This window comes from Aphis gossypii, chromosome 1 (genome assembly GCF_020184175.1).
Source record: "Aphis gossypii isolate Hap1 chromosome 1, ASM2018417v2, whole genome shotgun sequence".
In the NCBI taxonomy this organism is placed as follows: Eukaryota; Metazoa; Arthropoda; class Insecta; order Hemiptera; family Aphididae; genus Aphis; species Aphis gossypii.
In genome coordinates, this window is record NC_065530.1 from 62,187,475 (window position 1) to 62,204,343 (window position 16,869).

The 16,869-nt window shown below is 27.3% G+C and overlaps 4 protein-coding genes across 5 annotated transcripts; 2 read left to right on the forward strand and 2 right to left on the reverse strand.

The window, feature by feature from the left end:
* Nucleotides 1-112: 112 nt before the first annotated feature.
* LOC114129172 (roquin-2) lies at nt 113-9,924 on the reverse strand. Its single transcript, XM_027993823.2, has 16 exons — nt 8,666-9,924; nt 8,438-8,601; nt 6,802-6,997; nt 6,326-6,735; nt 5,472-5,805; nt 5,157-5,403; nt 4,962-5,101; nt 4,770-4,893; nt 4,594-4,681; nt 4,416-4,520; nt 4,231-4,331; nt 2,096-2,569; nt 1,944-2,013; nt 1,763-1,861; nt 1,205-1,294; nt 113-952 (listed from the first exon to the last, which is right to left on the reverse strand). Exons 2-16 carry the CDS (start codon nt 8,597-8,599, stop codon nt 857-859), a joined length of 2,736 nt encoding a protein of 911 aa, XP_027849624.2. The 5' UTR covers nt 8,600-8,601; nt 8,666-9,924; the 3' UTR covers nt 113-856.
* LOC114129173 (uncharacterized) lies at nt 3,647-4,240 on the forward strand. The gene is made up of 2 exons (XM_027993824.2): nt 3,647-3,943; nt 3,999-4,240. The coding sequence occupies exons 1-2, from the start codon at nt 3,764-3,766 to the stop codon at nt 4,203-4,205; spliced, it is 387 nt and encodes a 128-aa protein (XP_027849625.1). The 5' UTR covers nt 3,647-3,763; the 3' UTR covers nt 4,206-4,240.
* A 1,108-nt stretch (nt 9,925-11,032) lies between the features above and the next one.
* On the forward strand, nt 11,033-12,674 carry LOC114129178 (trafficking protein particle complex subunit 4). 2 transcript variants are annotated; one of them, XM_027993831.2, is made up of 4 exons: nt 11,033-11,227; nt 11,421-11,680; nt 11,764-12,042; nt 12,101-12,674. In XM_027993831.2, the coding sequence occupies exons 2-4, from the start codon at nt 11,506-11,508 to the stop codon at nt 12,298-12,300; spliced, it is 654 nt and encodes a 217-aa protein (XP_027849632.1). In that variant the 5' UTR covers nt 11,033-11,227; nt 11,421-11,505; the 3' UTR covers nt 12,301-12,674. The 2 variants fall into 2 exon arrangements, with proteins under 2 accessions (XP_027849632.1, XP_050054414.1); XM_050198457.1 differs by having other exon boundaries at nt 11,434-11,680.
* Nucleotides 12,675-13,529: 855 nt separating this feature from the next.
* LOC114129182 (transport and Golgi organization protein 2 homolog) lies at nt 13,530-16,220 on the reverse strand. The gene is made up of 5 exons (XM_027993835.2): nt 15,749-16,220; nt 15,452-15,686; nt 15,160-15,381; nt 14,983-15,096; nt 13,530-14,916 (listed from the first exon to the last, which is right to left on the reverse strand). Exons 1-5 carry the CDS (start codon nt 15,885-15,887, stop codon nt 14,799-14,801), a joined length of 828 nt encoding a protein of 275 aa, XP_027849636.1. The 5' UTR covers nt 15,888-16,220; the 3' UTR covers nt 13,530-14,798.
* Between the last annotated feature and the right edge of the window lie 649 nt (nt 16,221-16,869).

The window sequence follows — 16,869 nt, forward strand, 5'->3', positions numbered from 1 at the left end:
TATCTAAGGTTAAAAAAATCTACACTACGTTTTCTATAAGTTAAAAAACAAGGAATACTAAAATTTATGTTTTATAATATATAAAATAAAGTTCTTTATTTTGCAATAAGGTTGGGCGTGTATGTATAATATATAATACCTACATAAATATGTATATAAAACAATAATAATAAATATTTTTTATAAGTGTTAAGATACCGATACCACCGATTATAAATAATTATACATAATAAAAGTTTTGTATAAAATAAAATAACTAATATAATTTTACCCTCAACATGTAGTAGATTAATATAATCGCATAGTTAATTTAAGTTTTACGATGTAGCAATAACATAAAAAAAAAATACAATTGTTATATTCTTAGATAAAAATAACTCATGTTTGACATGATAATATAATTTCACAACATAATAGGATATAATAAAATAAACGCTTATCGCAACAAACATTATGGTAACTATGAGAATTTTAGTTCAGTTGTACATTTATAATTTATAATTAATTATTCAAATATACAGATTAAAACAGAAAAAGAAATAAATCACAAAATATTGTAACAACTTATTGTTACTTATATAAGTCAAGTTATACGTGTTCATTGTTTTTTGGTCAAATCGACCGTTAGTTTTTAAAAAAAATAATAAAATACAAGAATAAAATTTCATGTCATACAAGAAAACATTAACATTATTAAAAATAATAACTATAATAATAATACAAATATCACATTATTTAAAAAAAATTATCAAGCATTATATTGTTTGGCAAATAAAATTGGTAAAATTCACGAAATACAAATATATTATGTATATATTATTTCAATAGCTAAATATAGTGCACCAAACATTAATACTTAAACTTCTTCTACCACAGATTTTTCTGATTTGTTATCACCACCATCCCATTTTAATTCCGCTCGTTTAACATCATTACTGTTATAAGCGTCGTCCTAAAAAATAAAAGACAATAAATCTTATTTGAATTGACATGTTAAAAAAAAAAATAAAAAATAATTATAATTAAATTGCCAAAGTATTGCCAATGGCCTTTTCACTCAAAACCTATCTAACATCAATATCAACTCATATATTATTTACATTCAATTATAAAAAAAATTATATTAATCAGAGTTCAATTTTAAAATATGTTTCAATAAAAGACTTATATTAAATAATTGTTATAATAACAATTGATAACTTACTTGTTGAGTGGTGAACCCCGAAGAAGTGGTACTTGACCAGATACCATCACCCCAAGTAGTTATTGTGGCCGTTTCAGAATGCCATTGTGTCTTAAAATAATTACAAATCAATTAAGTATTATTTTGGATACAACTAATTAAATTATTAGTTTAAATTTATAGATAACAAACTTAAAGCATAGAATCTAATTTAGCAAGTCTAATAAATCTAAATTACTAGTGGTTTTATCAGCGCTGGATTGGCAAGATATCGGTCTACCGAGTTTTTGAATTTCTAACATTAGATCACAGCTATGGCTACTGTACGGTTTAAAGAATTTAAATCAATAATATTTTCTACCAATGTTTGTACTAATTTATCACAGAAAAAAAAATATGACCACACTTAAAACTGGCCCACTGAGTTTTACTTGGTAGCTCGCCAGACCAATCCGGCCTTGAGTGTTATTCTACATAGATTTAAAGTTTTCAGAACTATAAAAATGATCAATGTCAGACTAATTTTATCATAATATTAAATATTATGTATTTCAACTTAAAATCAAAAATAATACTCACCAAAAATTGCTGCTCTTTTGTTTGAATGTCTCTTTCAATTTGTGCCAGTTCTTCAGATAATTTATCAGTTTCTTTAGCAGCTACATTATGAGTGGCAAGCTATACAAAGAATTGAAAATTAGTATTAAATCAATTTAATTATTAATATAAATGTAAAAAAATATTGTGATAAGAACATTACTTTAAGATCATTGATTTTTTTTTCCAAATTTTTTAATTGATTCTTCATTTTTTGTGACTCTGCCATTAAACTGAAATGATAAAATATATGGTCATACTCTATAATAAAAATACCAACAACTATAAATATTATTAATACTGTCAACTACTGACCTTTTGGGAGCCTTATGACTACCAAAAAAGTTTGGTGGTTCCATTATACCAGCTGGACTATGTATAGTAATGTAACTTTGTCCAATTGCACCAACAGGCGATGCGACAATATGTGCAGCGGCTGGGTAACCTTGAGGTGAATTAAAGTACCAAGAAGCAGCTACTGGACTGTTACGTGCCCCACGAAGTGTGCCTAGTGGTGTTGTTATCGTCGTGGTTGTTGTAGAACTAAAAAATTGGGCCTGCGCAGCAGCGGCAGCAGCTGGTGTAGGTATTGATAAGGTACAAGGTCGCCGCAATGACTTGCCATTCTTCGCACCAACCGTCTGGTTGTTGTTAACCACTGCCGATGATTGCTGAGGTGGAGGAGGTGCTACAGGGTTACTACCATTACCCCCAATAGGGCCATACTTTCCATTAACTGCCAACTCAAATGGCACAAATTCATCTGGATCTGCCAAAATCGAATCGGATCTGTCAAAACCAATTAAGGATTTTAATATTTGTTTACAATTATAATATTAAAAATGTTATATAGTTTGTGGTATATCAGTTAATTTTTTCAACACTGTTAATTTATTAATAAATTTTTTAATGGCATTTAAATAATATCAATATGGTTTTAGGATACTTAACACCCTACAACAGACAAATTTTAATTGTAGGATAAAATATTGATGCCCAAAGTTGTATACATGATTTCTAGTAAAATCTATTAAGTAATTAATCATGTCTGAATAAACTAAAATTATATATGTAAAATAACAATTTATTAAGTTATCTGTGTATTAAGTGATATAAGAAAGGAGTACCTATAACATTTTCTTTTCTTTTTGTTTTAATATTTTGGCACACCCGTACGGCGTATTATTATAATTAATATGACATTATCATAATATATTGAAATCTTTAACTAAGCCACACAATTTTTGTAATACTTTTGCACCTTTTTTCTATTTTTTTCAATATTAACACTGACAACTAATGGACTTAAAATTAATGATTAATTAAGATTTATGACCTAATGGAACCCAAAACTTTTAATTTTTAATAAATGATACAAACTTGAAAAACTGATTTGGAATATATAGCTGTAACAACTAATGAATCTATTTTACACGCTTACATGCATCTTATTATAATAAATTAGTAACAGCACAAATTTGAAATTATTAGGAAAATAATATTTCAAGAAAATTCCATTATAATTAATTATTATTAACAGTATAGAAGCATATACGGTCAATATAAGTATACAATAAGTACATAATATAAGACAATCAGTGCTTTATTTCAGTACTTAACATTAAAGATATAAAATTTATCATCAGTATTTGGTGGTCAATATTTATTGGTAATAATAAAAAACAATGACATTTTTCACTTTACCATATTTGTAAAAACTATTAAATTCCCCCACACAAAAAAAAAAAAATAATAATAATAAAATAGATTTGATTTCTCATTATATTGATACTTTAAATATATTCTATATTTAAATGTAAATAATTATATAATTTTTATTTGTTGTAAGTAAATAAAAAATAAAATATACTGTCTGTTACTAGTAGCAACATACATTTATTTTGTTTGTTATTGACATACTTAATAATTGAGTTTAATATTCTACTATTTCTTTATAAGTACTTTATTATTTTGAAAGAAAAGATGAACAAAACATGTGGAACAAAACCATCACCTTCTACAAAAACTCGTCTGAGTGAGCTAATTTCATGGCGTTTACTCAAGAAAAATCCATCAGGTGCATTGATATGGGGAATATTTGGTGCATCATTAATAATGGATGGTTATTTTTGGGTTCATTTTCTAAGGCGTAAAGAATATCAAGTAATTATAAAACAAAGTATTTGTTATCAAATACCAATTAATTTTTGAAAAATAGGTTGACCACAAAAAACGAATGTGGAACGAACGTTTAGAAATGCTCGAAAAGCCAATAAAAATGAAATTATATTATTCATCTGATGAAGTAATGCCAAAACCATGTCAACCACTGATTGATGTTTATAAGCAAATGCTAGAGGCAGAATCTGGCAAATGTAAGATAGTTCAAGAATGTATATGTGCAGTTGAAACTACAAATGAATAAATAATTAATTATAACTTTTTATTACCTGATTAACATGGGACGTCCAGTTTGTATATTGACTGGAGAAGGTAATCCAGTTTTAGTGTGAAATAATCCATTATCCCACATTGAATAACGATCAAAATCCTTTTATACAAAATAAGCATTTAATAATATTATTTTAGTAACTGTTTGCTTCTCTATTGTGCCTATACAATTTGAAAAACCTACCACTTGATCAGGTGTAATAGAACATGCTGTCATTACTCTGTCTATTTGACCCATAAGTTCTTGTTTACGATTCTGAAGGGACACCAAACTCGATGATAAATTTTTCTAAGACAAAATAATTATACATCATTTTAAACATGAAGTATTATAATATACTATTATAGTATAGAGGTCATACCATTTTATTAGAATGACCAGGAATGTTTTGATCCATATACATTTTATTGTTTGGATTTATTAGCATTCCGTGTGGATGTGGTCCAGCACTAGAGAAATATTTACACATTAATTTTATTTTGATATTCACACTTATATTACTACAAGCAGCATCAATTAAATATTAATAACACTTACCCATATATTTCATGACCATATTGTCCTACAGGATATATTTGTTGTTGACTATTCTGATAATAATTTTGTCCAGTTGGTACAATATATGAATGTTCTACAGGAATAGGTGTCAAATCTTGAGAATCTAAAAAATGTATAGGCCAATAGAAACAAAAAATTTAAATTTAAAATTAAAATATTTAAATGTCATACTTTCAGGTAACATTAATGGTTTTTTATTATGAATAAAATCAAACTGTTCTTTTGGCATAAAATTAGGTTTATTTGTTAAATATTCATGATCAACAATCATTGGTGTCAATCGATTATTCTTTCGATTTTTATTTCTGTACCTAAAAGTAAAAAAATGATTAAACGTAAGAATTAAATACATGGAATAGCATTTACTTTTCTAATTCTTCTTCTGAATGAGCAAATGTACAACCACCACCTCTTGGACATGTTCCTCGTATCATTAAGTCTCGACATAAACTAACTTTATATCTAGGTACATTTGTTTGATTTTGTATAGATTCATTCTTTAATCCTTTATTAGTATTTCCATGGGACTTAACAAAATCAGTCAAACCTGCTACTACTATTCTAGCACTTTCAAGAATTGAATGCAATTTTTCCCAAGTACACCATTCCAAACCTATGTTGATTAAAAAATTAAATTGTGGTGAATTTAATTATTCAAGATAATAAAATTATAAAACTCACTAGGATTAGGGTCAACTGCAGCCAAAAGTTCAAAATTTGACCTTAAAGATGATAATTTAGCTGGATCACCAGTCCGCTGTAAAGCTATAATAAGTTCCTGAACAGATTGTGAAAACGACTGTGGGCTTTGTAACTTATCCATAATACTTTGCATATGTGATTTATGTGCTGAATCACCATAAAGAAGTGCTGACCATTGGTCAGGAGCTATACGCAGTCCCGCTTCAGTAGCAATTTCTACAATTTGGGCATCATGTTCACGTCTTAAACTCTCATAAGTACGAAACTCTTCTTTTAACTGCATTAATGAAGAATCACCATCACGTTTAGAAACCTAATTAAAGAAATGTGTTCAATAAAAATTAAAAAGGTAAACTAATATTATAAATATACACAAATAACTCAGAACTTTAATTTAACACAAATAAACTCAACAACATACATAGAAAGATCAATAAGTTCCCGGAATATTTTTTTAAACTCAAGACTATTTATTTTGTTAAAAAGTAATAAATATATTCATGAGAGAACTCGACAATAATAAATGAATAAGTGTTACAATTATTAAATAAAGAAACTTTTCAATATAAATATAGTAACTAATGCTTTCAATAAAATATATTATGATTTTCAAAATATATAATAAATTATTTTATAATAAAACATATTATTTAATACCAAGCTACAAAGGATACTAATTTATATTGAACAAAATATTTTTCTAGTGATCATAAAGTTAAAAATATGGTTCCAAATATTTAATATTGGATACAAGTTATTATACGTATAATAGCCAATAGGTATTAAAAATTTAAATTTTTACTTTAAATAATAATCAATTAACATACGCATACCTTAAAACATGAAGCTCTGTAGAGTAGCTGAACTACATGGCCAATACTAGTTTTAGATGCTTGAGGAAAATGTGGTTCTAATCGTTGAACAACAAACATTACTAAAACTTTTCTGGATAAAGCAGAACCATCTTCTAAAGCTAGTAGGACCAGTTTTAATACTTCTTCTTGCATGGCTGGTCCCAAAAACTGACAACCACGAGCTCGAACAGCAGCCCATAAATTTGTAGATAATTGTTGAGCACTTTGATGATGGAGTATAAGCTCTGTCATACTACGCTCACCTAGAGATCTGGCTGCTCTGATGGCTCTCATGCGGCCTTCATTTTCTAAAAGTTGACAATTCACTAATGTTACTAATTTACGTTGCATAGGCCGCGATAGTCCAGCACTTGTTGATTGACCACCACCTAATAAAGATAATAAAATATTTATTTATCTAATTGTACAGTGTATCAAAAAATAAAAAAAACTACCAGTTGCAAATGATTTAAGGTATAATGCGAGATGTTCTACACATTTTTTTGATTTATTATATAGAAGTCGTTCATCAGATGACATATTCTTTAACACGGATTTTGGAATGTTTTCATTATTTGGTATTGATGCTCCCACCAATTGAAGTAAAGCATAATTGACTGGAAGTTGATCAATTTCTATGTTAATTAAATTCTGTAAAAATGATAAATATGTAGGTTAAACAAATTTTAACTAAAAAAAAAAAGAATCAAGAAAAAAACAAAATAATATATTTTACCTAATTACTTAAAATATCATTTTTTTTTTCTATTGATATAAATAAAAAAAAAGTATTTTGTATTATAATAATTTATTACTTATTTAATAAAATAAAATATAGAAATGTATTAAAGTTGACTTTCAGCAACTTGAATATAAAAACTCCTTCCTCAAATGTTAAAAAACTAATTTTTTTTTGGATATTACAAAATTATATCTTTTTTTAAATTAACTTTAAATTACTATAAGTCAACTAGATTATAATTTCATTAAAAATAAATAACTAATTAATTAATGACCTACTTTAATATCCAGGAGCAAGTAAAATAAAAGTTAATTAATGACAAAAAAGAAGATTTGCAGAATACACACAAATTATACAAAATAGTTTTGGGATAAAAATAGTACTAACTATTAATAATAAACAAATTAAAATTTTTAAAATTGTGGATTAAAAAAAAACTTATTTAAAATATAAATTTTAGTTTTAATTATGTTTGATATAATTAAATTAATTGAAATTTAAAACATCAATAGTTAAATTCTTTAAATATAAGTAATAAATTCTGGAAAAACATAATATACCTAATAATACTAACTTATTTTCAATATTCATCATTATTATACTCAATATTAGTCGACATAATACTATTTAAACAATAACTTTATCTAGGATAACATTTTGATTACAAAGAAAAATTTCCCTTATTTTAATTCAAATTTTTTGTAATAGCATCTTGCAGAGGAACAGTTTACACAGAAGTTTTCACTATGTAAACAAAAATATTTGGCTACATAATATTAATAATTAAATTATTCTTTTTTTTAAGAAATTTGATGCATCTGCCATCTTTGAGCAACGTGCCTTATCTGATATAACTAACATCAACACAATTGCTTTTAATGTGTTTCAAAATAATAATGCATTGCTAAAAAGTTTGATTTAATAGTAATATATGTAAACTGAGGTAAATAAAGGGTGGCTTTTATTTACAAACTACCATAAAATGTATAACAAACAGTGTATCATCCATCATACCTATTTCTTTGTAAAGTATGTGTTAAATAACCCTAATAAAATCAAGTACAATTTATTTAAAACTGATGTCAAGGTAGTACAATTAATATTTTAAACTCTTAAGTACTCAAAATCAATAATATATTATTAATCAATATTACATTAATACATATTATCATTATCTAGGTAGGTAGGTACTTTGGTTCATTAAACTCGAGTACTATTGTAAAAGCAATAAACAGTAAGTCTCAACTGCGATATTTCGAAATCGTTAAATAAATTAATCAATTAGTTAGTATAGAAAACAAGTAAATCAAAAAAAAATATCGATTATAAATAAATAATTGCTCACTCACTTGATCAAATGGGCATTGTTTTTTAGGTAAATTTGACAGGCATGATTTGCACACCGTATGAGCACATCCCAAACTGATAGGATGTCGGGTCTTGACGTCGAAACCATTACAGCACACCGGGCACGCCAGAAAATCGGTCCACTGAGGAGCTTGGATCGGCATAGCTGCGAACAAAATCATATAATAAGGCACACATAATTATTGAGTACCTTTAGAAATATCTCTTACCTGTTGTTCACTTAGTTGTCTTGTCTTGGGTTTTATATCGTGACCGGACTTGTTACGTTCGATCATTAGAGTCGCAAAAAAACAGAACGAAACGGCATCAGAAGCGACGGTCGATCATGGGTGATGGTGTCGACATTATAGACTTCAAATAGTGTCGTATAAGGATCCTTGGGTAGGGTTTAGAAGTTAAGAACGCAGACAGCAGAAAGGCTTCTTCTCTTTTGTCCACCAACAACGACGTGTTTATTTTTACACGGGAAATACGCAATTAACACCGACAAACATCCGTCCGAAGGTAGGCGCGATGAAAGGTGCAAAGGTTTTTTTATTATTTTATTTCTTCTCTCCTTTTATCTCGTTACCACTCACCGTTAGAGGCACTAAGCGTATGAGTAATGACAACAGTAATTGAACAATATAATCACTATCACGTCGTCGAGTTCTATTTACACACCGTTTTCGTAGTTTCGTATGTATTTTCACATTATGTCGTCATCTAATGATCTCACGACATCGTCGTCGTCTTGGACGGACGTCGTTATCACGATCACACACACACGCACACGCAAGCACGGCTCACCAGGCGATAGGCACCAGCTCAGACATCAGGTGGTGTTGTACAAGTGGGGATGGAACTAGCGGGAAAGCGGTGTGTTGCGTACTACCGTAGTAGACTAAATAGTAAATATTACTATGGTAGTATTATAGTAGCGTACCTACTCCGTAGTAAATCTTACAATAGATGCTGGTCGCCAGTGTTGGTACGTTTTCTAATATTTCCCGTGGTCTTTATTATGTAATACATGTTATAAACTTATAGTTTTGAACTTACAACTGACTCATAACATTTTGATTGTATACTGCTCCGTGCTAGTGTGGCGTACTTGGTGTGTGCCAGTGTGCTATATACACCGGCACTGCTGTTGAGCGATCAAAGGGCCACAGATAATAATATGTTATGACGAGGTACGAACTTTCGTGTCTACCAGCGATGACGACGATTCAGTTTATGCCTTGACAGTTGTAGATGGTTGTTGCCTCGTCGGCTGTGGTCGAGATTCGAGACTGCGAGTTGTGTTAGTAATGTTACGTGACACGTATGGGACTCGTGGGAGAGAGATCGACGGGGGCTGAGAGAAATCGACTGGCGGATTCGAGAACGCACGTTGACCATGGTGATCCGGAAACGCTCATATTATGTAGGCGGAGGTCCAGTCATATATTTTTTTTCAAAGGATTGTGGACAATAATATTCCTTTAGATTTATTTGAACGAAGCTTAAGTTTTTAGGCAAACAAATTTGCACAACAATATCACAGTGGTCGCGAATACAAGTGATAATAAATTGACAAACTCTAGGGGGTACCTACGCTAAAATGGCATCGATAATAGAAAGCCGTTTTTTTCGATCGGTTAAAAATGTGATGTATACCTAACCTTGATACGGATTTTTTTTTTTTATGTTATGAAATAATAATATTCGTAAAACTTGGAAATATAAAATTCATTTTGACCATTTTATGGAGATTGGGACTTGGTTCAGAGTTAACGAACTTCATCACTCCATCTTGACTTCCTCTAACTATCGTTCCTTTGAATGAAGAGTTAACATAAATAATAATTAACCTAACCTAACCCTATGTACAGACAATAATATTATTATCTTATATCATATTTAAGAATCTTTTTTTTTTTTTATAGTACGTTTCCCCCGAGCTCAACAATTTTCCCACGAAAAAAAATTAAAAGTAAAAATATTAAACAATAATATGCAATGCAAATCAATAAATGAACAAATTAATTATATATGTAAATTTTATTATATAAATTATATTAAAATAATACATAAATATAATTCGATAATTCCGAATTCGTCATAATTATAAGTGTAAATACAAAATTTAATAGGTAATAAATTATAATAAATACCTAACAATAAAAATGTACAAATTACAAATGCAAATAAATACACTTGATATTAAAATGCAAATTAAATAAATAATACAAATCAAAAAATCTAATTAATATTTTTTATTCTGGTAAGATAAAATGGAAATTTTAAAATATTTGAAAAACTTTCACATAACTTTTTTAACCTATCAATGGCTGTCATCATTACCCATTAAATTGGGTTATAATTATTAATTAAGATATTCTTAATTCGTAGTCAGTGCCCACGACTGCCAGAAAACAATCGTTTTTTGTAATTACAAATTACAATAGTTAAAGTTATAGTATCTAATAATTATAATTTTAAATTTATTACAAGCGTTAGAAATCGGCAATCACGTTTACCTCTTCTGTGGAATTCGTATTGATAGTATTGTTATCAACTCTGATAACAGCTTCAGACCGTTCGTGTCACAGATATCTATATACCATGAACATTAAAGCATTCTTATTATAATATTATGTTCATGCATTAGAGTACTCTAATGTTCATTCTTTAATGTTTCATATACCTATTTATAAGTTCTATATTGAAATCTAGTGTGGTTCGTGTTGACAAGTATATAACCTTATCTGTGCGGACGACTGATTGAGTGATAATAAAAATAATTAGTAATATAATATTTATTATATTTTTCACTACAAAATATTTAACTGTAAATTATTATAATACACCTTATTCATAAATCATTATTAATTTTTTGATAAGATAAAATCTTAATTTATTCCATCAGTTTTATTTATTCGTAATTATTAATTTTTACCTTCAATAATTGTCGGCTATATCTATTATATTATATTATAGAATTCTTTCTAAGAATTACAGTTTTTTAAATGAGCGCAACGAAGAATACATTTTAAACAAATAGTTCCATAACGACTTAACAACGATGGGAATATACGGCGTGTACATTGTGTCAAAATCAGGGGGACTAATATTCAATTATGATTACACTGTACCAAAAATTGAAACCGAACAAACATTTGGCTATCCGTTAGATCTCAAATTATCTTGTGAAAATAATAGATTATTGGTATCATTTGGTCAACGAGACAATATCAAAGGTATTATAAACTTTTCAAAACATAATTAAAAATTAATTTTCCAACATGTTTTCAAATTAAAATAAGCGGTTTTATATTTTCAGTTGGTCATGTATTATTAGCAATCAATGGAGTTCCTGTTTCTGGTAGAAAACTAGAAGATGGTAAAGATGCAATAGATATGTTGAATGATGCCACCAATTATCCACTTAATTTGAAATTTGGCCGGCCAAAAATGACTATCAATGAAAAGATATTCTTAGCCAGTATGTTTTATCCATTATTTGCCATTGCATCACAATTAAGTCCAGAACCTAGGAGTTCTGGAATCGAAACTTTAGAAGCTGACACATTTAAACTTCAATGTTTTCAAACTCTGACTGGTACTATGTACAATTATCTGATATAATTCATTATTAAACTAACAATTATATATTTTAGGAGTGAAATTTATGGTTATTGCTGATCCAACGCATGTAGGTCTTGAACAACTTTTAAAGAAAATTTATGAGATTTATGCAGACTTTGCTTTAAAGAATCCATTTTATTCCTTAGAAATGCCTATTAGATGTGAATTGTTCGATACTAATTTACAAGCACTATTGGAACAAGCCGATAAAAATGGTATTAATAGTATTTAATTTAATAAGTACTTTATTTAAATTTATATTTTACCAAAATGTTCTGTATTTAGTGTCAGATCTTAAAAAATCCTATTGTATTTGAAACTTAAAACCATAGGAAAATATCATATTTATAATAGCAGTATTTTACTGTTTCAAATTTTTAAAACACAGTAGTTTAATACTATGATTCAATTATCCTCATTCTAAACCTTTTAAATTATAATTTAAACATTATATTATAATTATAAGCCTAAGCTTAATATTCAACATTGTTAAATAGTTATGATTTACAACATAAATTATAATATTCAATATTGTAATTTATGAATAATCTGTATGTAATTTATTATATTATTGTATATATTGTAAATAAAATGTAATTTACCATATGCGTTTATACATTAATTTTGATAGTTTAGTGATTTTGTTACTGAAAAATAATAAGTCAATATATTGCATATTTACTTGACTGTGAAGTTGTATTTCCAAAGACTAGTATTATATTACTTATTGATACTACAAAATAATCAAAATCTATAATAAGATAATATCTTAGTTTGTGCAAATAATTTCACCACATTCAAATAAAAATATATATAATTCATTTTTATCAATTCTGCAGCATATATAATATGTAATACTTCATTTTAATACATAAATTACCTATTAGGAAAATTTAAAAATGGCGAAGTCAAATAATAATATATTTTTAGATTTGTAATATGCTAAGGATTTCTATTTTTTTAACCACTTTAAGATTAATAATTCAACCAAAGTTTATACTTTTATAATATGTTAGTTATTAGTTATTATAATCTCAAATGTTAACTTTAAGTCGCTAGTTTAGAAGATGAAAAGGATAAATACATAATACATATTTAAGATTCAAAATGAAATAAGATAGATTTATAGACTTAAGTATTATATATGTGAAAGAGAATTATCTAAAAAAATAGATAATGAACATACAACAATCAAGTTTAATGTAAAGGATAAACGGTTGCAATAATAATATAATTAATTATATATATTAGTTTTATATAAAACTGTTTTTATTAAATGTATACAATAATACAATACCTACATAAATTTATATTTCATTTAAGATTAAGACTGCTTCGAATAGTACAATAAATTAAATTGTAAGTATGTAATATGTTGAGGGTGGAAGACGAATATCATACTTTTTTGTTTTAGACTTTAAAGGATCCTATTTACGTCCATGATAAACAGTTTAATAAATATTATGCAATGTGTAATTTTTACTATTTTTAAATGGCAAAATCAATAATCAAACTAGAATAAAGTTATTTTTAAAATAGTTTAAATAACTTGTGAAACTATGTTAATATATTGTTAATGTATTACTATTATATACTTAAAAAAATATATCCTATTAAAATACTTTAAAAACACAGAAATAATTACATTTTCAGTTTAAATTAAACTTCAATATGTATAATAATAGCTAATTGTGCTAGCAGAGGCGGACTGGGCAGTTGTGTGTGATAGTGGGAATAGATCTAATAAGCCTCAGTTCAAACATTTTCAATATAATAAGTTCGTATAAATACCTAGTAGAAATTTTAAAAACTCATGGATAAATTAGTTTATTCAATAAACAAATGAATTGATAAATTAGATTACTGATTAGTTAAAAATTAAATATAGGTAGGCATATAAAATATACATCATACTATATAAGGTTGAAACAAGACTATTTAAAAAACTTCTATTACAAATGTTACTATATTTGTTAAATAGTCCTGGTACACTCTGTATATCTAATAACCTAATTTATTTGAATAGTACATGCTATGTATTCTATAATAATTTATAATATTGATTTGAGATTTAAAAAAAATGATTTAGTCCACTTATAATTAGGTCAATTAAAACTGCTATTCTACTGGGTTGGACATTTGTTTGCTACACTCTATTCACTGAGAGAATAGTACTGCGCAGTGGACGAAAACTCGTTATTTTTACCACTACAATACAAAATAGCTGGGCTCACCTATTACCACCATTTGCTCGAGAGTAAGGACAAGTAATTTCCATTAGTCTTATATGTGAAATGGAACTATTCTCTTAGTGAACAAAGTATAGTCTATTGTAGCACATTGGGTCAATTCAATATATAGGCCAAAAGGACTGCAAAATTTAGATAATATTACATATCATTTATTACTATTAGTTTATCATTGTAAATATGGGGATTACCTACCTACACAGTAAAACAGGGGCGGACTGGCCCACCGGGACGCCGGGAAATTTCCCAGTGAGCCAGTGGTCGTTGTTGCCAAAATTAAATAAAAAATAGTTTTTTATGTGCAATCAATAAGTATATAGATGTGGCCACTCTAATTCTAAATCCCAGTGACAATTTTAATCCCAGTCCACCCCTGCAGTAAAATAATATATAGAATTTAAATTTAAAAACATTTTAAACTGGAAATTACTTTTACATTTTTTGTTCTAAAGAATATACAAACCAATGTATAGTACATATTCTATATTTCAGATTTTAATGTAGTTGTGTAACATTGATGATTCCAAATCGAACCAGACTTAGTCCATTCATTATACTCTACTTTTCCATCATAATCTATTAGTATTATTGTGTGTGTTCTAAAATCAAATTTTTCAAAATTAAATTACCTTATAGAATTAAACTATATATTCATAAGAATTTACCGAGTTCCATACTGACGAGTTGGCATTTCTACAAAAATGGAACTAAATTTCTTCTGGTCATCAGTTCCAGGATATTTTGGAGTCCGTTTAATCAACTCATCATCAGGATAATGTCTACAACAGATTTAAATTATGCTTTGATTTTTGGCATATTTATTTGCTTTTATTATTCCTTACAGCTTATCCCATTTTAAAAATCCTAGCAATTCTTTAACTAGTGTATCCTTATGATAACTATGTCCATATTTCTTAACAATGTCATTGAAAAGTTTCTCTCCTTCAGCCACTTTTAAAAAAGGTCCATTTCCAAATCCATGTACACCATTTTGTATGTGCTTTAAGGCTGGTCCTCCATCTTGTACAAAATTGGTAAACAAATGTGTTTCTAAAGATAACTTGCTTCAAACACAGGTATAAAAAATAAATACAATATTTTAATACATACATTTTTCAATTTATTAATGCTAACCTTATGCTAATAGTAATTAGTTTAAATCCATTATACACATCTTGTGATCTTTGCAATTCTTGCAAATATTCTAGAGATGAAGTACTGCCTTTCACAAAGTTTTTAACCAGATGACCTCTAGATATAGCATTTGGTCTTTTATCTAATTCAAACACATTCAATAAAGCTGCCAACTTACCACGAATGTTTAAAGCTAACCAAGCGCCACCCTCATTTGAAGACATCAAATCGCGTCCTGTAAATTAAACCATTGAAATAATTAAAGTTTACAAAAATATTTCTATGACAATTTTATACCTCCAATGATGTTCTGGTCCTCTAACCAATAGTTTGCTGGTAATGTCTGACGATTATAATATTCGTCTCGGTTGGAAGCAATAACCAAACGGTATCCATTTTTTATGTGTTGTACACTACTTATGAATATGACACACATAACTAAAATTTATGTCTAATCGTTGATTTAAATATAATGTGTATTTTTATATAATAATAATAATAATATTAATAGATACAATTGCAATATTATATGCTATGTCAAGAAGGACATTAAGGTGTCTCATTGGCTATAAGCACTAAAATGCAAGCATAAATCTAATTCGGTTTATAATTTTATATACAGGTAACTAGTATAATAAAAATTAAACCACTCTTGAACTGTTGAGTGTTTTTTTTATCAATTGTTCATTAGCTGTGATAAAATTGTAATTTCTGAAATTTATAAAGGCGATGAAGATGTTATTAAGTAATTATTAGTAAAATCATATGATACCTTTTCTACCTTTTTTATTTATCACAAATTATGATTACTATTATGGCAATTTTCATTACTCATAATTTATTATAAAACAGTAGTAAGTATTGATAACAAATACTCATTAATGATATTTATTTAAGTACAATTTTATAATAGTATTACAATATTAGTACCTATTTAGGCTCCATAATAAACTAGGTACTAAAAATGTGTTAACACTTTTACAGTTAACAATACACAAATTTGAATCTGTGTTTAAGGATATATTATTATTAATAAATAATCAAATAATTTTGAAATATAATTGATTATACTTTCTACAAAGCTTAGATATAAAAGATATTGCAGTGAAAATAACTATTTTTGTTAAATTAATTTTATAATATAAAAACATAGAAATCTTTAACTATTTTTATTTATTTATTCATTATTTCTTGATCTAGGACCAAAATTTACAAATAATCACCTTTGAAGTACCAATTTGTGTCTTAACCACACAACTTTGTATTAGAGTGTCTTCTTGATAGTAGCTTGTGATACTAAATTAAAAAAGTAAGAAACAAAATAATTTCTAGCAATAACTATTAAACAATAAATTTATTTCTGACAACTGTCATCTGGTTTTGAAAATCTCTACATTTAATACTTGTATATAAATAGA

Excerpts from the sequence above, each read along its gene's own strand:
- LOC114129173 (XM_027993824.2), top strand. The coding sequence starts at position 3,764 with ATGAACAAAACATGTGGAACAAAACCATCACCTTCTACAAAAACTCGT. Across the intron at positions 3,944-3,998 it reads TAAGGCGTAAAGAATATCAA|GTTGACCACAAAAAACGAAT; the intron begins GTAATTATAAAA and ends TTTGAAAAATAG.
- LOC114129182 (XM_027993835.2), bottom strand. The coding sequence starts at position 15,887 with ATGTGTGTCATATTCATAAGTAGTGTACAACACATAAAAAATGGATAC. Across the intron at positions 15,687-15,748 it reads GGACCAGAACATCATTGGAG|GACGCGATTTGATGTCTTCA; the intron begins GTATAAAATTGT and ends TTTAATTTACAG. Across the intron at positions 15,382-15,451 it reads CTAATTACTATTAGCATAAG|CAAGTTATCTTTAGAAACAC; the intron begins GTTAGCATTAAT and ends CTGTGTTTGAAG.
- LOC114129178 (XM_027993831.2), top strand. The coding sequence starts at position 11,506 with ATGGGAATATACGGCGTGTACATTGTGTCAAAATCAGGGGGACTAATA. Across the intron at positions 11,681-11,763 it reads TCAACGAGACAATATCAAAG|TTGGTCATGTATTATTAGCA; the intron begins GTATTATAAACT and ends TTATATTTTCAG. Across the intron at positions 12,043-12,100 it reads ATGTTTTCAAACTCTGACTG|GAGTGAAATTTATGGTTATT; the intron begins GTACTATGTACA and ends TATATATTTTAG.
- LOC114129172 (XM_027993823.2), bottom strand. The coding sequence starts at position 8,599 with ATGCCGATCCAAGCTCCTCAGTGGACCGATTTTCTGGCGTGCCCGGTG. Across the intron at positions 4,682-4,769 it reads TATGGTCATGAAATATATGG|TGCTGGACCACATCCACACG; the intron begins GTAAGTGTTATT and ends ATATTTCTCTAG. Across the intron at positions 953-1,204 it reads CGGGGTTCACCACTCAACAA|GACGACGCTTATAACAGTAA; the intron begins GTAAGTTATCAA and ends TTTATTTTTTAG.